The sequence below is a fragment of the Mus musculus genome, chromosome 4, assembly GCF_000001635.26.
Source record: "Mus musculus strain C57BL/6J chromosome 4, GRCm38.p6 C57BL/6J".
NCBI lineage: Eukaryota > Metazoa > Chordata > Mammalia > Rodentia > Muridae > Mus > Mus musculus.
The window spans coordinates 107,258,679-107,284,791 of record NC_000070.6 but is presented as its reverse complement, the minus strand read 5'-3'; the positions used below and the strand labels follow the sequence as shown (position 1 = coordinate 107,284,791).

The following is a 26,113-nucleotide window of genomic DNA, read 5'->3' as shown; positions in this document are numbered from 1 at the left end:
AGCTAAGATGGGAATTCAGGGTAGGAACCTGGAGGCAGGAACCCGAGCAGAGACCATGGAGGAGTGCTACTTACTGGCTTGTTCTTCATGGCTTGCTTACTCTGTTCACTTACAGCACCCAAGACCATCAGACCATGGGTGGCACCAACCACATTGAGATGGGCCTTTCCAACATCAATTACCAAGCAAAGAAAATGCACCAGCAGTCTGGGGGGGCATTTTCTCAATTGAGGTTCCCTTTAGTTGGTGTCAAGTTGACATCAACTAGCTAGCGTACCAACAAAGGGGCATTCCTGAAACAGGATCCACATCTTTATTGCTTTAGAAAAAGTGTGTATAAAGGAGAGACAGACAAAATGACTTCCATTTCTGAAATAATTCTTTACTGTGACTTAAAAAGAACCTTAGTATATTCTCTCTCCCTCTTCCTCTCTCCTTCCCGCTGAGAGGGGTGCACACTATAGCTCAGGCTAGCCTGGAACGAAGCAATCTTTGTACCTCAAGCCTCCAGAGCCCTCTGATTACAGGAGTAAGCCACCTGCCTGGTGCATCTATTGCTTTACATGACTACTGCATGGTTGTTTAGTTGTATGGCTAACTTGTGATAGACATTGGCTCGCAAAAAGTAATCCAAAATGAATATATTGGCTGAGTGGAAGCCACCTCTGGCCCCTGACCCAGTACTCCAGTCTCCTGGGTTCCTGCAGGTCAGCTTGGTCTCACCTCGTTCTGGAGAAAATGAAGTTTGCATACAGAGGCTCATCAGCTGGAGAGGAGCCTCTCTCAGGGCACAGAAATTCGAAAGAAACCCTGGGAGCAGCCCTTGGACAGTAGAAAGTTCCCGAAACCTGGGTGGTTGAGCTGATGCCTTCTCATCTTGCAGTTAGTCGGCTGATTCTACTTTTCGATCCAGAGGCAATTTTATCTGCATGTTGCTTGCTTTCTCTCTGTCAACAACACCAGAGCCATGATGGATTAGCTATACCAGGAGCACCAGGAAGACTTACTCCTACATAGTGCCTACATTTCATTCTATAAAGAGAGGGGAGTCCCTTCCTTGACCCCCACATATTTCCCTTCTTCGGGGTCTGCCCTTAATGTTCGAGGTTATGTCCTTGGCCCCTTAGCAGGAGGGGAATGGGGTAGACAGGTTTCCTGTGTTTCTTTCTTTCCTCTTGTTCGGTCCCCATTCCTGCTACACTTCTTCATGTCACATCCAATGACTGTTTTAGTTTCCATACCTTTTCTAACAGCCCAAGGGGCTCAGAACCCCAACAATCCCTCACTTTTTGTTTTTGGTTTTTAATCCCTCACTTTTAATAGCTTCTTCTGTTGGGGTAGACGGAAGATATTGAAATTTTGGGGAAAAGTAGGGGGACACATCAATAAAGGCAACTACCAAGTTGGATTTTTTTTTTAATGTCTATACAGTTAACTAACTATATTAAAAACTTGGCGCCAGGCAGTGGTGGCGCACGCCTTTAATCCCAGCACTTGGGAGGCAGAGACAGGCGGATTTCTGAGTTCGAGGCCAGCCTGGTCTGCAGAGTGAGTCTGCAGAGTGAGCACGGTGTCTGTCTCTGTTAGTCGTCTGCTTTTGTTTCTGGGAATGCAACCCAGGGCCTTGAGCTGCTAGGCACACGCTCTACCGCTGAGCCCCACCCTGAGTCACCTTCCAGTCCTATAGGAAGCAGTATCACAAGACCATCAGTGACCCCTGTTATCTGAATGCTCAGAAGCTGCTTCAAGAGAATTCACAAGGCCTGTGCCAGAGATGGATCAGATAAACTCCAGAGACCCCCTTCCAGCGATCTGTGAGCCTTAACACCGAGTTTCCTGTGCAAACAGTTATTGACATTTCAGTTTAAAAACTTGGCAAAGAAAAAATCTTCAGCATTCATGCTATTGAACATGAAAGCGATTGCTCTAGGTCACATTCTCAAAAACAGTAACGGTGCCATGTTACAGGACAACACTTGAGAGCTGCACAGGTGTGAGGGCCAGCTGGCCCTTTGCTCCTCTGGACTTTCCTATTCATCCTTCCCGGGTGTGATCTCTGCGCGAGTATTCACCATCCCATCTTCGATGACAATCTCCTCATATTCCTTTCTGACTTCCTTTGTCCCCCCTCAGCCCCCCAAACTTTACTTTCCAGGAGTAAATTGGTGTCACAGATTCTTGTGAGCAATTTATCATGAATCCTAAGGTCTTAAAACCCTGGGCTGAGGCTGGAGCTCAGTGCAAGAGCCATTCTGCCTAACAGTGTGGAGCCCTGGTTGTTATTCCTCATTCTTGCAAACAAATCAGTCAGTCAGGTGGTATTCCGGCTTGGATCTAATCTGTGAAAAACAAACAGACAAACAAACAAATCAATCAATAAATAGTTTTCTGGGGTATTATTATTTTTGCTCTTTCATCCTGAAATTTTTTTTTCCAAGATAGGGTTTCTCTGTCTGTCTTGGAACTCACTTTGTAGACCAGGCTGGCCTTGAACTTGGAAATCCGCCTGCCTCTGCCTCCCAAGTGCTGGGACTAAAGGTGTGCGCCACCACACCCAGCCATCCTGAACAATCTTAAGAATATATAAAAGGCTAATATATTGAACTCCCATATATCTACTGCCCATATTCAATATCATAGAAACATCTGCTTCAATTAACCAGAAAAAAAAATTATTAAAAATCTCTAATTGGGCTGGGGTGTAGCTCAATAGTAAAGCATTTGCCTGGCATGCTCAGGCTACAAATTAATGAGTATCTCTGCTTCCGTGTTTAAAATTAAATCCTAGCTACTACTTTATTTTTACCCTTGTAGAGTTTCATGTATATCATGGAAAAACCTGGGCAGTTTTTCTTTTTAATTTACTTTTTATTTTCTATGTTTAGAGGCAGGCTCTCTCTACATAGCTGTGACTGTCCTGGAACTCACTCTGTAGACCAGGCTGGCCTCAAACTCACAGAACTACCTGCCTCTGCCTCCAGAATGCTAGGATTAAAGGCATATACCACCATTCCTGGATCAACAGGCTTTTGTTTTGTTTTGTTTTTGTAGACAGGGTTTCTCTGTATAGCCCTGGCTGTCCTGGAACTCACTTTGTAGACCAGGCTGGCCTCGAACTCAGAAATCTGCCTGCCTCTGCCTCCCGAGTGCTGGGACTAAAGGCATGCGCCACCATGCTTCAACAGGCTTTTTTTTTTTTTTTTTTTTTAAAAACAAAACAAAACAAAGCAAAACAAAACAAAACAAAACACCATAAGCTACATCCAGTATATCTAGAAAGAAGAACAATACTCAGCCCACAAGCAAATGTCCCAGATTATCTTTAAGATGTATTTTCTCAGTTGGTTTGTTCAAGCTGCCTCCAGGTAAGATCCACACAGGGCATGTGTTTGTAGAAGCTCTGTCTCTGAAACTAAAGTGGAGACCCTTCCTTAACATTTTCCACAACACTGACACTTGTGACTTTCCAGGTCACTTGTGTATGGCTTGGGACCAGCAAGGTCAGACTGTAAGGACACGCAGCCCCAGACGCTCCCAGGCACAACAGAGTGAAGCTTTTCCATCCCTGTGAAGACAACTCAGATGAAGACCATCTGTAAGCCATTGATCGGCCTCACTTCCAAACCCAGACTGAATTTGCTACAGACCATTGCTGGCCATTTGAGCAGCAGAGAAGAGCCTTGAAGGGTCTCACCAAGGCAATTTAATGCTTAGCCTCTAAGTATCTTACTCTTCATCTCATTGGCCAGAACTGATCACATGGTACTACCCAAAGGCGGCCCTGAAGAGTGCCAGAGCACCAGCAGTGAAGTCAGGGATAGGAACACTTCAGCCCCTCATCTATTTATTCCCTTGGTGTCGTTTTGTTCACCCACCTTGAGAATTAACTGAAGACAGAAGTTAACTCTGGAGCTCGGTTAGATTCAAGCTCAGTAGTTTTGGCCAGCGTTATCTCACAGGCTTCTCTGTGCGTCACACAGTGCCACAGCAGGGGAAACTAAGGACTGTAGCATCAACAGCCCCCACTCCCACACCTCTTATGCTCTTGCTCTTGGGTAGACTTGTATTGTGACACTGGCCTTCCCTATGTGCCATGACCTGGAAATCAGGGCAGACTGTAAACATGCTTGCACTTGGGCTTTTCTCCCTCTCGGTTCTCTTCAGAATAACAAAGAGGCTCAGGGTAGACCACTGAAGGCTCTTCCTGGCTCTGAGAACTATCCCTGCTTGAGGCCACCTAGGTCCAACAAACCTTTGTTACCGAGACTAAGATGCCAGCTGACCAGAGAAATCAGTCAATCAGGAATAAGCCAAGAGCAATGCTCCAGGATTGGGAAGTGAAGCTGTTGCTTCCGCCAGGACATTTTGGGCTGGTTTGGAACTAAGCAGGAGCTAGCTTATACTTCACTTAGTTCACAGAAACTATCAAGTCCAAACCTGCTACGAAGTGAGAAGGCTTGCAAAAGGAAGAGCAATGGGAGAGCCACAGCTGCAGTTTCAGTCTCTCCTTGTTCAGGGGAAGTTGTCTTTGTTCTGTTAAGAGTTCCTGTGGGGCAGCAGACCTTGCCAGGAAACATAGATCAGAAACCCCGGCATCTCATACCTGAGGATGGTAGGTGCTTCACCTACTCCCACCCAGACCCCAAAGCAGAGCTCAAGTGACGCTACTCCATTCTGATTGTGTGCTGTAAAAGCCTAGAAACAAACTTAACAGTGTGGACAGTTTCATGGCTTAATGCTTTGCAACGCCCAAGGTCACCTCACGCTATAATGCCACTATATCAGGTAATATATACGTTGAGTAGGTAAAGGAGAAATAAACACATTCTTCCTTTATATAAAAAAAATGGAATCAGAGTGATACAAATCTATTTAATAGTAAACATATCAAAGATAGCTTTGTATTTCAATAAATATATTTTAAAAGTAGTTCAGAGCATTTTGTTGTAATTACTAAGGAAGACTTGAGACTGTTAGTCCCTCTGCAGAAATGCTGTGCACAGATGCAAAATGATCAAATGCTGAGACAATAATGAATCTCAAGAAAGTGGCGTAGCCATCTCGTGCCTGTAAAAGAAAAAAAAAAAAAAGAATCAATATGGATGTTTTTAGCAATCCTAGCAAACTATTAACAAGCATTTGGCAAAACAAAGGCTTTGATGAAAAGTCATTTTTCTAGCATGTTACAAGATATAAGGCAAGAGTGTTCAGAGGCCAGCCAGCATCATTGCAGTGAATCTGAGAGTGATTCAACATGGTATCTGTCACTCTTGGTGTCTCTGTAAAGAACTGTTCACGCTAAACAGTTTCCATCAGTTAATAATGCCTTGGAATATACTACCCTAAAAATATTTATATAATATTTTCTCACATTTATATAATTTTCCTGGAAAGTAATTTGGCAATAGACATAAAAAGCCATAACATGCTTATGCTCTTGTCCTGAGTAATTCCATCCCATGAAATTTATTCCTAGAGAATAATGAAGAAGGTGAAGGTCATAATGTGCATAGAATGTGCTAATTAATGTCCACTGTCACTGCTTGTGATGACAGAGAACATACATTAGCTTAAATATGTGTAAATAGGTAAGCAGTACCTTAAAACATAATTATAAATCTCGGGATATAATATGAAGTTTAGAAGAGGATACAAAGCTTTCTACACATTTCTGTTGTGCTACCTGAGCTCTATGGTCAGCAGCTAGAAGAACAAATGGAGGCGGTCAACGATCAGTAATAAATGTCTGAGGAGCTTCCCGCCTCCTATTTGGCCTTACTACTTTCCAAATGTTGTATCACTCTCCCTATCGAATCCTCAACACAATATCAAAGAATGCAGAAGCAATTCAGTATAATTTTTTTTGGGGGGAAACCCTACTGGGCTCCCCACTGGAGGAAATTTAGTGGGAGAAAAGTGAATTGTGGGATTCAAACATTTCTAATGGAGTTTCTAGTATGTGTGTGTGTGTGTGTGTGTGTCTGTGTGTCTGTGTGTCTGTGTCTGTGGGTGTGTGTATACCAGCAAGCCCCAAAGACCTTGCCTCCCAGCACTGGGTTTACACGTGTGTGATGAAGAGGGAACTCAAGTCTTAACACTTGTACTACAAGTGGACTGAGTTCTCCCCTCCCTCTGAGGAGTCTTTGAAATGCTGATTTCACAACAGCTCCTGGAAGGTGCAAAGCCACAAACTGTCATGGAGAAGAGCTGTATACCAACACTGGCAGCTAAAGACACTTGGAGAATTTTACTTGTCTAAAACTAGGGCATGGCAAACTGGCAGAGACCGACTCCTGATGAAGCAGCAGCTTCCCTGTCCGTGGGCATTCAGTCCGCTTGACAAGCAGAGCCCAGTGGAACGCTGTCAGAAACCCCTGGTTTCTTTCCACTCCAGCTCTCCGGTTTGTAGCTGATCCTATGCTCTAATTCCCCTTATCTAAGCCTCTCTTGTCCTTTCACGCTTAATTACCATCCAACTCTGACAGCTCAGCCCTGTGTCCTATTCTAACCGGCCTACAGAGTCAAATAAAACAACGTAACCAGATACTTAAAACAAATCACTGAGCAAAATAAAACAAACAAAAGCATTCACTTCTGGTTTATCCATGTAGCCACTTTCTCCAGGATTAGTTTTTTTTCAAAGAGCCTAATTAATAATACATATTGCTTATAATATTATTGAGAATAATCTTTAATGGTTGAATAGGCAAAGAACTGCTAATACCATGAGGCTATTCATGAATAATTCATACTGGGAAACTTTAAAATCTTAATTAGGCTCACTAGAGATAATCTTATCTCTATAAAGTATATACACTTACCACAATTTCTTCATTTTGAAGCTGCCCCTCTGTGTGTACTAAATCTAAAGCATAAATGTAATAGAAATAGGTTAATGCTCAAATATATGAAGAAAGCCATGGAAATTTGTGCTCAGAAAAATGTAATTATTTGGCAAACTATTGTTAAGTCTAGATTTAAGTGAATTATCATTATTTGGGGGTTGGAATTTGATAAGACATTTGCCTTAAAGGTTTTTAAAATGAGCTATAAAATATTTCTAGTGATTATAAATAAGACAATGCAAATGTAAATTATACAAAGAAATATTACTAAAGAAATTATACTAAAGAAAAAAGTAAGAAATTGATAAAATGCAGAAAGTCCTCCATTTTTAAAAATGATTTCTTTCTTTATTGTATGTACACAAGTGCTCTGTCTGCATTTATACCTGCACACCAGAAGAGGACATCACATCTCATTAGAGATGACTGTAAGTTACCTTGTGCTTACTGGGAATTGAACTCTGGACTTTTTGAAGAGCGTCCGGTGCTCTAAGCCATTGAGCTATCTCTCCAGCCCCCAAGCTCCTCCCTTTTATTAATCAAGCTCCTAAAAGACTTTTATATAAGAAGCCATTTTTCCTACATGGAAATTTCACCGTGATGTAAAATGGCCTGTGACATGCTATCTTCTTGTACCCAAGTTTACTATTTGCATAATGGTATTTGCATAACAGATTAGCTTATTTAGCCATGAATTACTTTAAGTATTCCTTCAGAAACATGAATTATTTAGTTAATATAGTACCTTTTGATATGAATTTATATCAAATAATGCACAGAATTTCTAAAGCTACCCAAAAGAGGAAGTCTTTAGGAAGTGAGACTCTGGAGCACTTCCCTGCTTGCTGACGCTTTCCTTAGACAGTACTATTACCCTGCTTTCCCATGCCTCCTTCAGCCATGTTCTCCATTTCCTGGCTGCTATGGTGTACACACCCAAATCCCAGCACTCAGGAGACTGAGGCAGAAAGATTGATTCTAAGTTCTAGGCCAGCCTAGGCTACATACAGAATACAAACCTGTATAAAAAGCAATAGTGGCTCTTACTCTTGCTCTCTTGCCTCTTGTCCCCTTGCTCCCCCTCTCCCCATTACCTTCCCCCTCTCTCCACATATTCATGGACAGCCTCTACTTCTCTACTCTCTCCTTCTCACTGCCTTTCTCTGCGTCTACTACCCTCTTAACTCCCCTCCCCATGCCCTAAATAAACTCTATTCTATACTGTAAAAAAAAAAAAAAAAGCAGTAGTGGAGGTTGGGAGTGAGGGACTGCAGAGATGGCTCAGTAGTGAAGAGCACTGACTGCTTTGCTAGAGAACCTGGGTTCAGTTCCTAGAACCCATATAGCACTTCACAATTATCTGTAACTTCAGTTCCAGGGGATCTGATGCTTACCTCTGTAGGCCCTGGGCATGAATGTGGTGCATAGATTCATAGACATACAGACAAAACATTCATACACATTAAAATTTAAATTTAGGTTGCTTTTCTTGGAATTATAATATGGCTGTATTCTATTAGTTACATTTTGTCATTTTAGTTTGTGTCACGGTAAGTAGAAATCTAAGTTTCTGAAATCAGTACCCACTTTCTGATCTAACTTCATGAACAGTGTGCTTAAATAAGGTATTATAAAGCAGTCATCCACACCTTATTCATACTCCACGTCGCCTGCTGCTCTCAGATTCTAGGCCTTTCTGGAGTTGCATGAAATAAGTTAGCTTACTTCTTGCTATTCTCCTTGGAAGGCACTAGGTTTCAACCTAATCTGCTGTGTTCTGGAAGCTCAGGACGTCCCTCTGGCATAAAACTTATTCATCTACATTTGTCTGATTCACTAGGTTTATATATTTTTTTCTCCTTATAGTTTTATGCCTTTTTATTTTTCTCCTGTTTTCACAGGACTTGCTAAGAAAAGGAGATAGACACATGAACTAATTATGTGTGTGCTTAACTGGAGGACAGTGGGTTATTTATAAAAAGATTGATTAAATAACAAACAAACAAACAAAAAAAAAAAACAGAGACTCACTATGTAGTGACAGCAAGCCTAGAATAATCTATGTAGATCAAGCTGGCCTCAAACTCAAGAGATTCCCCCTGCTTCTGTCTTCTGAATTCTGGGACTAAGGACATGTGCCACCATACCCAGCTCAGTTCTTTTTTTTTTTTTTTTTTTTTTTTTTCGAGACAGGGTTTCTCTGTATAGTCTTGGCTGTGCTGAAACTCACTTTGTAGACCAGGCTGGCCTCGAACTCAGAAATCAGCCTGTCTCTGCCTCCCAAGTGCTGGGATCAAAGGCGTGCGCCACCATGCCCAGCTAGTTAATTCTTAAACACTATCATTAATCTGGAAGGAAAGGTATAAAGCTAATATTTGTTTGCTTGTCATATATAAGCCACTAGCTCACAAAAGCCTTAAATGTATCATCTCTATTTTTGATAAGAATGATCCTAAAATTTTGAAAATGTTACATAAGCAGCTTGTGACGGTAACTGCACAAATGTGTGTTTTTCTAGGCGTTATGTGTGCTAAAGACTCATTAGAGTCACCTTTTATTTACCAAAATGCAGTTGAACTGCTAGCACAAAGGCAGAGACCAGGCATTTATCCACTCCCTCGTGCTCAGAACAGTACTGGAGAAATGAATACACACCTTTTTCAACCCACTGCTCAAAATCCAATGGCTCTTTAGATGTGGTCTTTTCAATCCTCAAAGTCCGCACTAGCATTGTAAATAAACAGAGTAAACACAAATGTTAATTAGCGATTTAATTCTATGTTGTTGTGTCTGAACTTCTTTTCTCTGCTGCCCGGACTGACAACACCAAGTACTGGCACCAGGAATCCTGAAAGCTATGACTGTTTTCCCACAAATCCTACAGTAAAGCATAACACTGTATAATGGTAGCCTTGTTAGTATTTATCACTACACAGCACACATCTAGTAGTGCTTTTCTGAATCTGGCTATGATCTGGAGTATTTACATACTGGCTGTGATACTACTAGTAACCATGGTCTTTATGGAGAACATGCTATGAGTCAGGCATATTTGTTCATATTCCTGGCTGAAGCCTTTATGAGAAAGGTATTATTAAGCTACTTTCCTGATGAGGACACAGGCTTTTCTGACAGGAATGGTGTCCAGTAAACTAGAGCCAGTAAATGCCAGAACAAGAGTTTACACACGGGCGCTGTCTAGGGCCTTGGTAATGAATGACAGAAGCATACCACGCATGCATCTTCCTGCTGCACAGCGTTTTTTCCCTTGTCCCCACATGACCTCCAGAACTATCCTTCTCTTTTCTGTCCTAGTCTGGAGGAGCCGACTCCTACAAATTATATCTCCTAGACTAATTTACCAACTCACTTTTTTTTGGGGATGGCCAGGGGAAGGCAGGCACCAGAAGATCCCAGGACAGAGAAGTGAGACCAGAATCTTTTATCTACACTCTGTCCTGCTTCGTGCCATGTCTTTGATGGTCCTTTCCCTTCAAGACTGTATGTAGCCCTGCAGGCCAGGCCTCACTGTACATCTACCCCCTCCCCAAGCCCCCAGTCCCCACCCCCAGGGCTCTGGTAACACTTTCCTTTCCTTGTCTTAGGACAGCCATGGCTCCCTGCTGTAGCTGGCTTCTGAGACCCAATTATCGCTTATTCATTCTTGCAGCCCAGGCCAGGATTTTATAAGTAGATTTGTTAATAAAGTCTCTTCACTTGAAACATCTGGGATCTATTCTGTTTCCTGCCATGACTCTGATATACTTTATCACAGACAGGGCTTTATGTTCCAAGAGGAGATTCCACTTGTAATCTCCAGGAAATGTCACTAGCAATGGAAGGATCAAAACTATCTAATGAGAATAACTGGGGTTATCAGATTTACAGCAAGACTCTGAGAACTACAGGCTAAATGAACCTAGGATGAGGATGTCATAGAACTCAGTATTTGGGCAAGCCAGCTTCTTGCATTACTCATAGTCTTCTGCCAAAGACGTTCACACAGCAAGCTGCATGGAAATTATGATGTGCTTTGGAAGGGTTTGCAACTTAAGAGGACTAATTGTGCTGAAGGCAGTTAGCGCAGACTCGCCACCCTCCCATTTCTGTAATAAAACTGGATCCCATGCTGTAAGGAAAAACTAGTCTCCTGCCAAAAGTGTACATGTGTCCTCTGCCTACGGAAAAATTAAAGGAGAATAAAAAATTAATGTGTGATTTGCTTACCCAAGTAACTTTGTATCACAAGCTTTTCAATCTTTACGTGTTTGTGAAAACAAATAATGAACTCCTGGGGAAACATGCCTGTGGTGGTCCAAAAGGTTTCCGGATTCCTAGTGTTAATTTTAGAGGAAGAAAGGGAATAGACAGATATAAAAACCATAATCACAATGTTATAATGAATAAATATTAAAAACAAGCTGTTTTATTTTACAACCCCTTTCTAATTTAGTTTTGCCTATAATTTCAACTTTAGTACTTTTTTTTTTCTTTTGTTTTTTTGAGACAGGGTTTCTCTATATAGCCCTGACTGTCCTGGAATTCACTCTGTAGACCAGGCTGGCCTCGAACTCAGAAATCCTCCTGCCTCTGCCTCCCAAGTGCTGGGATTAAAGGCGTGTGCCACCACGCCCGGCTAGTACTTTTTCTTAACTGACAAATATTCTCTTGTAAAATCCTGAAAGAGAGCTGATGCCCTCCCATCTAAAAGGCTTCAGCAGTCCCCTAGTGACGATCAGCCCAGCCTCTTTCGTCCCACCTTACAACATCCCCCATCACTGCTTCCACAGCCAGCTGCTTGAGGCTCTCAAACACATCATCAGACACACGTCTACACTTACATCAGACACACACGTCTATACCTATATCAGACAATGAGCTCTCTTGACCCCAAAGTCCTTCTGCCTTTTGTGAAGGTTTATGGTCCCTTCTCTAACTCAGCAGATGCACTCTACTTGCTTCAGAGCATTTGTGCCCACTCTGCTTTGATGTCCCCTACAGGCTCAGATACTTGCGTTTCTCTATTTTTATGTCCCTAATAACTATTATAGCAGGGGACTCATAGTAGTATATAAACAATGTTTGCTGAAAAAAAAATGAAGTTTCAAATATCTCACGATTCACTAGGGTGACCAATACCCCAATGAGGATACAGAACATTTCCATGAGTCCAGAAATTCTCTTATCTTTCTTCCAGACAATTTCTCTATCTCTGAGCCAACAACTGTTTGATTTCCATCACCATGGGCCATGCATTCCTTTGCAGGTTTTTTTCAGTCCTGGGGAGTGGCTTAGGGTGTAGTATGTGCTAGGCAAGGGTTGTACTGCTGAGCTACACCCTGGGCTTTCTCTCTCTCTCTCTCTCTCTCTCTCTCTCTCTCTCTCTCTCTCTCTCTCTCTCACACACACACACACACACACACACACACACACACAGCAGGATCTCACTAGGTTGCTCAGGCAGGCTGAGAACTTGCTGTGTTTCTGAGGAGGACCTTGAGCCTTTCATCCTCCTGCTTCCACATCGCTCCCACTCCCAGGTGCTGGGATCACATGTATGCACCGTACTCAATCATTTACCATTCTGGGAACTGGATGTAAACCTGGGCTTCATACATGTAGGCAAGTGTTTTATCAACTGAGCTACATTTCCAGCCTCACTAAGGGAAATTTACTTTTTAAAAAAAGATTTATTTACTATTATAATATGCACACTGTAGCTGTCTTCAGACACCACAGAAGAGGTCAGATCTTGGTACAGATGGTTGTGAGCCACCATGTGGTTGCTGGGAATTGAACCAGGGTCCTCTGGAAGCGCAGCCAGTGCACTTGACTGCTGAGCCATCATTTCTCCAACACAACCTTGTGCCATTTCTACAGCTTAGGTGATTTGGGGATGTGTCCCTTTCCTCTTAAATTGCTAAATGTATTAGTTTAGTGTTGTTATTTATAATGTAATGGCTACTCTTTTAGACTATTAATATAGTTTCTTTCTTTTTAGTACTGGATATTTACACATTCTGTACCTCTGCTTGCTTGCTGAAACAGTCTCCATGTGTAGCTATGCTGGCCCTGAGCTTGGGACTCTCCTGCCTCACCTCTGAGAACTAGGATTTCAGACTGGCGCTGGACCTCACACACAGGGCTTCGTGTATGCTCAGCAAGCAGCTCACCACCTGATCCCCAGCCCTGTTATATTTCCCACTTTCTTTGCATTTAGTTTGTTCCTTTTTTCTAAATTCCCAAGTTGAAACTTCATGGTGCTTTTATTTTTTCCCTTTTTGAGACAAGGCCTCCCCGTGGGGCTCGGAGGCTTTCTAAGTCCTGAGATCTCAGGTGGGAGCGACCATTCCCAGCTAAGAACACTCTCTTCAGATTTCAGTTCTCTGAGTCTGATGGGACCTATTCAGGGAAATTCAGGGAAATTCAATGTGCACTTGATTAATACGCCACCTCTGATGCCAGTATTTCAGGTCAATTCATCAAGATATTGGATAACACTCTACAGCTCATCTGAATCTTTACCAGCTCATGTTGCTCTACCTTTATTGCGAGGACAGTCTTAAAATACCCAACTGTAGATTTCTTTCATCTTTCAGTTTTGCTCTTACAAATTTTAAAAATTGATTATTAGGTCTCATACATGTAGAAATGTAACTTCCTAAGTAACCGACCCTCTAATAGTATAAAATATCCCTTTATTTCTAGTAATCTTCTGTCTTATCTCCTACTTATTATGAATGTAATTAAGTCTCTTTCAAATATATAGTTTGTAAGGAAGATCATTTCTCACTCACTCATTTTCCACCTATTGACATGTTATATTTTTGATTAGTTTCTTGTGTGTGTGTGTGCGCGCGCGCGCGCGTGTGTGCGTATACTTCCATGGCACACATGGGAAGAGGAAGGGAAAGGAACAACTATCAGGAGCCACTATTCCTTCACTGTGTGTGTCTCAAGGACTGAGCTCAAGCCACTATACTTGGTAGCATGTACCTTTATGTACTGAGCCGTATCTCTGACCCCTTAGGTTTTTTTGTTTTAAAGATAGTTAGCATTTAATTAATGTATGTGGCTTCAAGCCTTCAGGACACAGAAACCCCCAACACTCTTAATCTCCTGAGCTCCTTTTCTGAAGCATGTGGCTTCCATGATGACAGGCGGCTTAGGGAACTTTCTCTTCCCCAGAACTTTGCGGTATCAGGATCATATTACATCAGTGACTGGAATAGCTCCAGTCTTCTTTAGGCAGCGGTTACCGACTTACTGACCAATTCTCAGTGACCAATGTCCAAAGCTTATTCAGGCTGAGGGTTGGTCACAGATCTGGTCCTTCTTTAAGTGGTAACGCCTCATACTAACTCCCAAGTCACCTGGATGGTATTTGTCAAAGTTGATCCTGTGGTGATGCATGTTATCAGTACTACCCTGGCCTCCTGGCTGCTTCTAATGCTGACTGACACATACAGTCATGGCCATGAAGTTTCTGGATCTTTCTCAGTCTGGGTGACATAGCAACACACAAAAAGAAAGAGTTGGGTTTTTTTGTTTTTTTGAAGACAGTTTTCACTGTGTATCTCTGATGGCCTGGAACTCACTCTGTAGACCAGGCTGGCCTCAAATTCACAGAGATCAACCTGCCTCTGCCTCCCAAGCACTGGGATTAAAAGTTTGCAGAGCTGCCATGCTCCACCACCTCCCACTTCTTAGAAGGGTCTTGTTACATAGTTTAAGCTAGCCTCAAATTTTGGTCCTCCTATCTCAGGCTCTCAGGTAAGGGTTACAGGTAAACACCATGACATCAGGGTGGCTCTTTTTGTTTGTTTGTTTTTAAAAGTGTTATAGTGGTTATTCCCAAAGTTACTGTATTAGTACCTTGTGGGACTGGGGAGATGGGTCAGCAGCTAAAGTTCTTACCACGACAGCAAGGGAGACAGTCTGGCTCTCTCGAACTATCAATGCCAGGTAGACACAGCAGCTTTCCCATAATTCCAGCCTCAGAAGTCAAAACCAAAAGATGCCCAAACCAAGCTGGCTAGCAAGACCAGCTGAATCATTGGTGAGCGCTGCATTTTACTGAGAAACCTCACCTCAATGAATTAAGTGGAAGAACAATTAATAGGGGAAGATTCCAGATATCAACCTCAGGCCTCCGCAGACACCCATACACAGAGAAACACACACACACACATTCATGTACACTATCTTTGTTACTTTTTAATTGCTGTGATAAATACCATGACCAACGCAATATATAAAAAAATAAAACTTGGGGACTCACAGTTCTAGAGATTTAGCTATGACCATCATGTCAGGGAGCATGGCAGCAGGCAGTCACGCATGGCATGGAAGAAGATGAGAGCTTACATCCTTAGCGGCAAAGAGCTATCTAGCAATGGTGTGGGCTTTGAACCCTCAAAGCCCACCCTCAGTAACACACCTCCTCCAACAAGGCCATACCTCCTAATTCTTCCCAAACAGTTCCTCCAACTGGGGACCAAGTGTTCAATATATGTGCTTATGAGGGCCACTCTTATTCAAACTACCACATACACAGTACACACAAACACATGAAAAAGTAGGAAAGGGGGAAAAGAGAGAGCTTTGTGATAGTCAAACCACCCAGAACCTCAAGTTTATGCTATTGTCACATATTTTACATATAGTTAATCTCACAATATAATGTTTTTAAATCATAAAGTGATTAGCTATCTCTAAAGAAACTCAGAAAAATATAGTCATTTACAGTTATCCAAATATTTACTATTACTAGTACATTTCATATAGGTTTGAGTTTTCCTCTGGTACTATACTTCTTCTAATTGCAAAGTTCATTTAATATTTTTTGCCATGCAAGTTTACCTGTAACAAATAAAATATCTTTACTTTGGAAGTATGTTTTAGCAAGAGAAAGAATTCTGGGTTGACAGTTTTGTGTCTATTTGCATGTTCTGTTCAGCATCTGTCAGACACTACACTGCCTAGGAGCTCTCTCTACTCAGCAGGCCTGATATCATCAGCACTGCTGTGCCTCAGCAAATCGCTAGCCTTTCTCTCTAGCTGTTTACACATTTCTTTCTTTTTCAGTGTTTGCTGGGACATAGTCTTTATATTTACCCAGCTTGAGGATTCCTGAGGTTTTAGATCTGTAAGCTAATGCATACTTTCTCTTTATATTGAATTTCCTTATTGTCTGTATTATTATTGCTGTTATTGCTATTAGTATTAGTATGTGTGTGTGAGAGCAAGGTATTATTGTAAACTGTGGCCCTTAAGTGGAAGTCAGAGGGCAACTTTTCAGGACTCAGTTCTCTCCTTCTACTGTGGATTCTGGCATTCAAACTCAGATGGTCAGGCAGGTTTCCATGCCTGCAAAGTCATCTCACGAGCCCTAAGCTGGTGTTTTTAAGTAAAATTGGAAAAGTAGAAATGTCTTTCAAGTTAAAAATGCACAAGTACTATGTGTTCTATCAATGTATTTGAATATTTGACAATAAGAAAAATAGTAGTAATATGGGACTGGAGAGATGGCTCCGAGGTTAAGAGCACTGACTGATCTTCCAGAGGTCCTGAGTTCAATTCCCAGCAACCACATGGTGGCTCACAACTATCTGTAATGAGATCCAATGCCTACTTCTGGAATATCTGAAGATGGCTATAGTGTGCTCATATAAATAAATAAATCTAAAAAAATAGTAGTAATATTTACTACAAAACGGAGGAACCTTAAATCATGTAAGTGGAAGGAACCTCACAGCAGCGTACAGGCTCTGTGTGGTGTGATGGTTCATGCCAAGATGGAAGGATCCTGGCAAGTCCAAGGCCAGTCAGATTTCCACCAAGAGTTGCAGGCCAGTCAGCCCCACACTTAGACTTTGTCATAAACACACACACACACACACACACACACACACACACACACACACACACACACACACAAAGGGGCTGGAGAGATGGCTCGGAGGTAAAGAGTACTGGCTATTCTTGCAAAGGACTGGAGTTTGATTCCCAGTACCTACATGATGGCTCACAACAAGCATCTATAACGCCAGTGCCAGGGGATCTGATACCATATTCTAGACTCTGTGGGTACCAGGAATATATGGGGTATATGGGCAAAGCAGCCATACTCATAAATTAAAAAAAAAATCAAAACCAATAAGCAATAGATCTCATGTGAGACAGGCATGGTGATACACATCTATAACTCTAGCATTTAGAAGGCTAAGGCAGGAGGATTGCTGTGGGTTTGAGGCTGGCCTGGGCTACACAGTAAATTGCTTCAGCTACTGACATCCTGTTTTTAAAAGAGCTCAAACCACAATATATATATATATGATTCTATTTATATGACTCAACTATAGTATTCAATGTACTTGCAAAAAGGACCACATCTTTTTCAAAGCACGGGGTGGGTGAATATGTACTGGGAACTGAGCTCAGATCACATGTGTGCAATTATAGTCCTATCTTTTTTTTTTTTTAATTTGAAACAATATCTTACAAAATTGCCTAGGCTGGCCTCCAGCTTTGATGAACCCCTGCTGTCTCAGTCTTCCAAATGCTGGGGTTCCAGGTATGAGATATCTCACACCTAGCTTTGTTGTTTTCTCTGTGGAGTTTCTGTCCTCCCTTTTCACTGGCATACTAGGTACAGAGGACAAAGGTGGGGTCAGGAGAAATAAACACATTCTTTTGACTCCTTCTTTCTAGCCAAGTGTAATCTCCAGACTTGGGGAAGAGGCAGAAAGACCAGGAGCTCCAGGTCATCTTTGGCTATATAGTGGTTCCACGCCAGCCTGACCACATGAGACTATTTCAAAATAACAATACAGACAAACAAACAATAACAAAAAAACAGTACAACTAACCTCTAAGGAAATTTAAAGTATGCAGCAGGGGCATACGATAATCCTTACTGTGGGAATACATTTACAGCACCATTTTCTCCAAGTAACTCTGTAGCTATTTCCAATTATATAAAACAACCTCTGAGCATAAAATAATTTTAATGCCTATATAAAGCCTGTTTGTGTTCGCTAGGACTACAGAGATCAAAAATTCCTGTGGCTGAATGGACGGCTCAGCAGTTAAGAGAGCTGACTTCTCATTCAGAGGACCTAGGTTCAGTTCCCAGTACCCGCACTGCAGCTCACAATTTCCTGTAACTCTAATTTCAGGGGATCTGATGCGGTCTTCTGGCCTCCATGGGCATCAGGCATGCACAAGATACACATTCATACCTGCAGAAAATACTCACACACAAGTAACTCTTTTTAATTAAAGGCGTTAGAAAGGGAGGAGGTCCTGATCTTGCCTTAGGAAAATGATCTCCAACTGGAGTGAAGGGCATTCTGGAAAGTTCTCTATTCTAAATGAACAACTTAAAGACAAAGTTCTGCAGTTCTGTGTATATGTACACTAATTTTTCTATACCAAGTCATGGGATAAATAACTATTACTTGCCTTTCACAGGAATTATGACACAGGCAAAGGCAGGTATTAAGTTTTTTATTCAAGCCTTACATTTGTGTTATATAGAACCCTTTAGTGAGAGTTAGAAAACATGCATGTTAGTTGATTCTATCATTCGTTTATTTGTATTATTTTTAACAAACCATTTTACCTTTGGTACCCTTTTTATTAATGTTGAAAACAGGCTGTCCTGGACCTGACTCTATAGACAAGGCTGGCTATGAACTTATAGAGCTCCACCTGCCTCTGCCTCCTAAGAAATGGGATTAAGGGCGTACACCACCATTGCCCAGCCAAAAATACTTTTAAAACAAGTTTAGTTACTGTATTTATGCGTATGTGTATGAGTCCATGTGCTCAAGTGTGTGTGTGTTTATGCTGCATGTATGCAGGTGCCCAGAGGTCAGACGAGGGTCTTAGATCCCTTGGAGCTGGAGTTACAGGTTGTGAGCCATCTAATGTGGATGCTTGCTACACCCACGCCAGTGACAGACCCAAAAGCTTGGACACAGTTCTGAGGCAAAGAGTTTCATGGAAATTTAGTCTCCTGGATCCTTGGTATCCGGTAGCATGAATGCTCCAAACTTGTCCTTGTGTTAGTCGGTGAACAGATATGTGTGCTTTCAGTATTATTTTATTATAAGTGCCTCCAAGGAATGATTTGACATATCGCTAAGTTAGATTGACCTCCACCACTGTTCCAATATCCTAGGAAATCATTGAGCTGACCTCGAGTTTTAAATTTATTCATTCAGACGAAATGCCTCCAGTGTAGATAGTGAAAGAAATCCGGCATTACAATTTACTAAAAAAGACCTAGAAATCTCAGGGCTAGTTCTACAAAGTAAACTTAGAATAACTCCTATGCGCAGGAATTTACAATGGCCTAGGAAGAAGGAAGGTTGTGGTCTAAGAAGGAACTAGAGTAAATACTTAGAAAAACAGCTGAGTCACTCCCATATATAGAAATTTACAATGGCCTAGGTAAAAGGTGGAATAACTATGTCCTTGCCCCTGGCTTCTAAGAATAAACTGACCTTAGGTGGGGCTCTTTTTCATCCCAGTTGTAAACACTGATTTTTTTATCCCAGTTGTAAACACTGCATGGTTCCTGTTCCCTTTTATGTATGCATTCCTCTGTTTTGTATAAAGAGTCATTTTTGCATCAGGTAACCTCATGTACCTTTGATGACCTCAATGTATCACTAAACTTCCTTGTTTTCTTCTGTAATATAAGTCTGATGCTCACTTTGAGAAATTACACACAGATCCAACACTCTCTCTGGTGTTTGTGTCTGTTTGTCACCCCACCGACATTCTCCCACGGGTTGAAGGACCAACTGAGTCCAGTCTGAGGCAGATGCTAAGAACAACACTCTAGTCCTCTCCAAGAGCAGCAAGTACTCTAAACTTCTGAGACCTCTCTTTACTGCCTCCCCTTGCTTTTTTTGAGACAGGGTCTCATTCTGCAGTGTAGACTAGCCTTGAATTCAAGGCAATTCTCCTCCTTCCTCAGCCTCCCAATAACATAAGATTATAGGTATGAAACACCATGCATAGTTGACAACCGTTTTTATGTATGCTTACTACTTCCTAAATTGTAAAAGTCCTAAACAAATTTGCAGTCACATGTGTGTGTGTGTGTATGCACCCTCATGTTTTTTTTTTAATTTTTCCATTTTTTTCCTCCAATTTTTTATTTACATTTCAAATGCTATCCCAAAAGTCCCCTATACCCTCCCCACCCCCGCTCCGCTATCCACCCAATCCCACTTCTTGGCCCTGGTGTTTCCCCTGTATTAGGGCATATAAAGTTTGTAAGACCAAGGGGCCTCTCTTCCCAGTGATGGCCGACTAAGCCATCTTCTGCTACATATGCAGCTAGAGACACGAGCTCTGGGGGTACTGGTTAGTTCATATTGTTGTTCCACCTATAGGGTTGCAGACCCCCTTCAGCTCCTTGGGTACTTTCTCTAGCTCCTCCATTGGGGGCCCTGTGTTCCATCCAATAGCTGACTGTGATCATCCACTTCTGTGTTTGCCAGGCACTGGCTTAGCCTCACAAGAGACAGCTATATCAGGGTCCCTTCAGCAAAATCTTGCTGGCGTATGCAATAGTGTCTGCGCTTGGTGGCTGATTATGGGATGGACCCCTGCCCGCATGCTTTTTAACATTAGCCAAGTTTAACAAATATTTGTATTCTAAATCAAAAACCTAGTCAACAAACAGTTCAAGATTCTATAAAGTCAAAGATAAGCAAAGCCCAGGCTGATTTCTAATTCACATTTCTAAGAATTCCTGAGAGAGGACATATTATTACAGATAAACAATTACAAAAAAAAAAGAAACAAAAATCAAATCATCCAATTTCATAATAGAGACTAAAATCTAATGTTCCTGGAGTCTAGCAAAGCCCCCACACCTGAGGGGAAGGTGTGAGAGAGGAGCAGCAACTGACCTTCATTGTCAAGATCTCATCTAAGCACAATAGAATATGGAGGCTTATAACATCTCCATCTTACAACTGGCTCTGCCTCAATAATTAAACAGTGTTTAATGAGTCCACCTGTCTTCCTCCAAGTCTAAACTAAAGATACTCTAATAAATCCTTTCAGCTCTAAAATGATCTGATTCCACCAGTCCAGTGTGGGTATGTACACAAATTGAAAGGATTTAAGAATAATAAGCCAGAACTATTTAAAAGAGGTGTTCTTAGTCTAGAGAGAGTACTGGCTACTCTCCCAGAAGATCCAGAAGCCAGACAGTGGCTCACAGAGGTCTAAACTCCAGCCAAGGGGATCTGACATCCTCTTCTGGCCTTTCTAGGTACTGAACATATCCGCACAGCCATACATGTAGGCAAAACCCACATATAAAATAAAAATTAGAAATAAACAAAAGTGGTGTGTTCTCCATTGGCCACTCTTCTTGGAATGAAAGGTCTGAGAATACGACTTCCCTCTACGTCCTCGCCAAGCAGGACTGGAATGAAGCACACGATGGATGCAGGAGGGGCAAGAAGTGAGGCATTCAGCTCAGCAGAGATACCGCTTAGACCAGCAAGCAAGCAAACAGTACACAGGAAGTGACCACGGCTATATACTTGTATTTCTAAAAAAATCTAGAATTAAACCAAAACCAGATATTAAATCTTACTCTTCCATAAAATGAAGTTGCTGTCTTGTTTTTTGTCTTGTTAAAACACCTTTTAAAACCTATTTATGGCCTGAAGAGATGGCTCAACAGTTAAGAGCACTGTCAGCTCTTGTAGAAGACCTGGCTTGAGTTCCTGGCACCACATGGCAGTTCACAACCATCTGTAACTCCAGTTCTAGGGGATCTGGTGTCCTCTCTGTCCTTGGCATTGCACACATATGGTACATATACATACATATGAGCAAAACACTAGTATATGTAAAATGAAAAGGAATAAATCTTAGAACACACATGTACGTCTCTTTGCAAAGTTGAAATGGTATAATATCACTACACTTCTAGACTCTGAGACAGGAGGATTTGAATCTAAGACAAATCTAGGTTACACAGTTAAGACCCCGACTTAGAAAACCCAAATTACAATTAAAAAAAAAAAAAGCAAAAGCTGGGGAAACAGCATGATTGTAGAATACTTGTCTACCATGGGAGGGCCCTGGTCTAATTTCCAGCAGTGAAAAAGAATAAAATTTTTAAAAATCGAACCTATTTGCACAAAGATAAAAAATGTATTTACAAAAAAATTAGTTCAATAATGACTCCACAAATAGATATTATGAAGCCATCTAGCTCACTAAATACTTATTAAACTGCTTCACAGTATCAGTTACTATGAAATAGGGGCTCCCTGACCTAACATAACCCTGGAATCAGGACAGAAGGAAGAGGCCCGCTTACCCATCAATGATGTTTTCAGGTGGGTGCTTTTCATCACTCGATGTGGCCAGAATCACTTCTGTCCCTTCAGTGACTGAGCAGAGATCCACTTTCCTCATTTCAAAATGGTTAGCCTGCAATTTTTATAAACATACAGTAATAAAAAGGCAAACTCTTGATTCTCAACAGAAGGCAAAGCAAGGCTGTTGCCTAGCACACAGTTTAACCACCAAGCTATTCAAAATGTGGGAGGGACTTGCACTTTTGTTTCCGCAAACTTCTGCTCTCTCTCTGGGATGACCTATAAAATATGATCATTTCCATTGCTATGTTCCACGAAATGTCTTTGATTACTTGAACTGACATCATTATTCCACTTCTAAAATTAAAACCCTCAGTAATTAGATAACAGGTATGGTGACATAAATTATGGGTGACTTACTGTTTATAGCTGTATTTTTTTTTAAGTTTGGAGGCTAAAAACAGGTATTTTGTGAGTATCTATACGCTTATCAATCCAAGTATCAACAATGTTTACTTTTAGGGTTTTTGTTTCCCAGTCTGGGTCACTCTGTAGCCCAAGATGGTCTAAAAACCACTACTAGCCTAGGCTGGCCTAGAGCTTACAGTTATCTTCTGGCCTCTACAAGCATAAGCATGCACACCTGGCTGCATTTTAGGGGTGGTAGCAAATACAAGGTCTCTCCTATTCAGGATCTTTCTGGTCTACTCCCTGTGAGTTGGGGTCTCAGGTCTGCCCACCACCCCAGGCTCATTTACATCTGACACTCTGCTTTTAGTTGCTTTTCTGAGATGAGTTTTGCTTTGTTAGCCATGCTGTCCTCAGAACTCCCAGGCTCATGTGATCCCCCTCCGTTAGTCTCTCCAACAGCTAAAATTACAGGGATCTGTAACAGCAGCAGTCATCATTTTCTGAATAGAAACATGAGATAAGGAAAGTGATAACCTTACTTAAAAATTCTGGGATTTCTGAGTTCAAGGCCAGCCTGGTCTACAGAGCAAGTTCCAGGACAGCCAAGGCTACACAGAGAAACCCTGTCTTTAAAAAACAAAAAACAAAAACAAAAAAAAAAATCTGAACTATGGGTTGAAGAGATGACTCAGTGGTTAAGTGGTCCTGAGTTCAATCCCCAGCAACCACATGGTGGCTCACAACCATTTGTAGTAGGAATCCAATGCCCTCTTCTGGTGTGTCTGACACAGCTACAGTATACTTATATACATAAAATAAATAATTCTTCTTTCTTTGTTTGTTTTTGAGACAGGGTTCCTCTGTATAGCTCCAGCTGTCCTGGAACTCACCCTGCTAGACCAAGCTGGTCTTGAACTCAGAAATCTGCCTGCCTCTGCCTCCCAAGTGCTGGGATTAAAGGCGTGCGCCACCACTGCCCAGCCAAAATAAATAATTCTTTAAAAGAAATTCTGAACTAGTCACCTGGTCATCTCTGCTGAAGGAACTTATTGAGCTCCAGTATAGAGGCTATTAGAAGGTAAAACAGAAAAGTTTCTCAGATCTTATCCTCTGCTTTACATACCTGTTCTGATGCAGATAGATGCATAGTAACCAGATTGGGGGGATGTGTACATGTGTGTGCGTGTGCGTGTGTGTGCATGTGTGTACCTCCCTTGAGACAGGGTTGCTTATTGGTACCTTCCAGCACTGAGCTGACTAGCACATGCCATCTGGCTTTTTTACATGGGTTCCAGGGATCAGAGTTCAGTTCCTAGCACCTACACTGGGCAACTCACAACTACACACACACACACACACACACACACACACACACACGAAAAAATCTTAGCAATAGTCTACATACAAATTCTACACACACACATACGAAAAAATCTTAGCAATAGTCTACATACAAATTCTATTTTATGTGTCTTTATAAATGTCTTCTCCCAATCTATGCTTGATTTTTTTCTTTTTTAACTTTGTTTTGAAACAGGTTCTTGCTATTATCTCAACTCTAATTCTCCTGCCTCAACCTTCTGACTGCTAGGATTATAGATATGTCCCACCATACTTGGTTTGAGCTTTATTTGGTTTTGATGCAAGAGTTGCCTACTGAACTATAACACACACATAAAAAAGGGACCAGACCACAAGCAATGTATTCAATAAAACTTTACAAATCAAACCCATTAAGGTAAAGAAACATTAGAGCTTGTGAAAAGTCTTCCTCATCCTTTCCCAATTACTACCTTTCTTCCTCCCCACAAGGAGCAGTGGTTCTCTTTCTAACACTGTGGGTGGAGTCTGCCTAAGTTTCAAGTACATGGAATCACAGTTCAGGCTTATCTGTATCTGGCCTCTTTCCCTCACTGTGTTTATGAGATTTATCATGTCGTATGTACGTTAAGTACAGTTAGGTGCAGCTGCAGCACAGCCCCCATGCATGTCACCTGAGATGAGATCACAGAAACAGGCTCCTGTGAAGCCCCACAGGAAGCTGCTGCTAGCTGCAAAGCAAAGGAAGGTTTCTTTGGTCTTGTGTACAGAAGGGACACACAAAACGGAGGAGAAACTAAGCTTACTGCTTAATTATTTGAAGTAAGAAGTAAATTAAACGTATTTACAATTGCAACATGGTCTAAAGAAGCAGAACCGATTTGTCCCTTATGCCATCCCCTAAACAAAGGGAAAAAAATGTGAAAGATCTGAACTCTCTAGGGTAAAAAATGACCTGTTTACTCCACCTTCTGTTGAAGACACTGAATCAAGCAAGGTTAGAAGCACCTCAGCAGATGACTTGGGTGCTGGTGGTACCCATGCGCTAGCTTATATCAGAAGATACAAAGATTCCTATATAGAAATAATTTAGTAAGGACACAGACAAAATGGGTGAACAGAAAGTGAGTTTTACAAGAGAAATGAAAACCCAAAAGAACAACACAGAAATTCAGAATTGAATTGAAAACTACAGTTATGTAAAGTTAAAAAAAAAAAAAGTTAGCTAGGCTAAACATCAGATAGAATTTAGCACTAATCAAAGATCAGTGGAGTAGCAAGATGGCTCAGGCAGGAAGGGCGCTTCCAGCCATGCCTAATGTGAGTTCAATCCCCAGAAAACATACATGTATATGGTACACAGACATGCAGGCAAAAATGCATATTCACAGAAAATAAAAATAAATTATCTTAAAAAATAAATAAGTGGACAGAACATAAGACCTATAAAATAATATCAATCAGTCTGAAATGTGCACAATCAGAATTGACATCTAGGAGAGAGAAACTGAATAGTGCAGGAGAAAAATATAAAGAAAGATGATTAACATTTTCCCAAAATCTAAAATATAAATTTACAACTGCAAATAACACTGAAATTTAAATTGAACAAACACATTGAAGATTCTACTTAGGCACGATTAGTCTGTTGCTGAAAAAAAAAAAAAAGGCAAAGCAGTCAGAGAAAGAACCACAGTAACGTATCTCTGCAAACACTGATCCTCCAGGGGTGCACTTTACTCATGGAGGAGGGGTGCCCAATATGCACAATGGCTGGGGTTAGATCCCAGGACTGCAAAACCAGACAAAGACAGGCAAAGAGAAACACCAGGATGTTAAGGATTCATGTCACAATCTTAGGATTGTACAGTAACCAATAAAGATAAAACCAACAAATAAAGACAGAAGGCTTCTTTGGTTCAAATGGTGGGAGTTTGGACTCTACTATATCTATAGTGGAAGGTGGTGGGCCATTTAAGAGATGAAACCTATTGGGAGGTGAATAGGTCACAATGCAGTCCTCTTAAAGTGACTGCTAACATGGGTCTCAGAGAGTAGGCTGCCTTTATAGGAGTGGATTCATTTCCCGCTCTCCTGCTTCCTTCCACCTCTGGCCTTGGGTTTTTTTTTTTGTTTGTTTGTTTGTTTTTTTCCGAGACAGGGTTTCTC

At 41.4% G+C, this 26,113-nt stretch overlaps 1 protein-coding gene across 6 annotated transcripts in view; it reads right to left on the bottom strand.

Annotated features, from left to right (window-relative positions):
* Nucleotides 1-294: 294 nt before the first annotated feature.
* Nucleotides 295-26,113, bottom strand: part of Hspb11 (heat shock protein family B (small), member 11) — a 30,905-nt gene continuing 5,086 nt past the window's right edge. For 3 of the 6 annotated variants that reach the window (NM_001355460.1, NM_028394.3, NM_001355459.1), the window contains exons 2-6: nt 22,213-22,325; nt 11,073-11,179; nt 9,501-9,569; nt 6,822-6,865; nt 4,854-5,067 (exon numbers count right to left, since the gene is read on the bottom strand). In NM_001355460.1, the coding sequence (NP_001342389.1) occupies nt 4,954-5,067; nt 6,822-6,865; nt 9,501-9,569; nt 11,073-11,179; nt 22,213-22,310 (432 nt within the window). In that variant the 5' untranslated portion in view covers nt 22,311-22,325 and the 3' untranslated portion in view covers nt 4,854-4,953. Of the gene's footprint in view, nt 2,340-4,853; nt 5,068-6,821; nt 6,866-9,500; nt 9,570-11,072; nt 11,180-20,012; nt 21,304-22,212; nt 22,326-26,113 lie in introns of those variants that run through there. The other 3 variants (XM_030253825.1, XM_006503424.3, XM_017320398.2) reach the window with 2 other exon arrangements.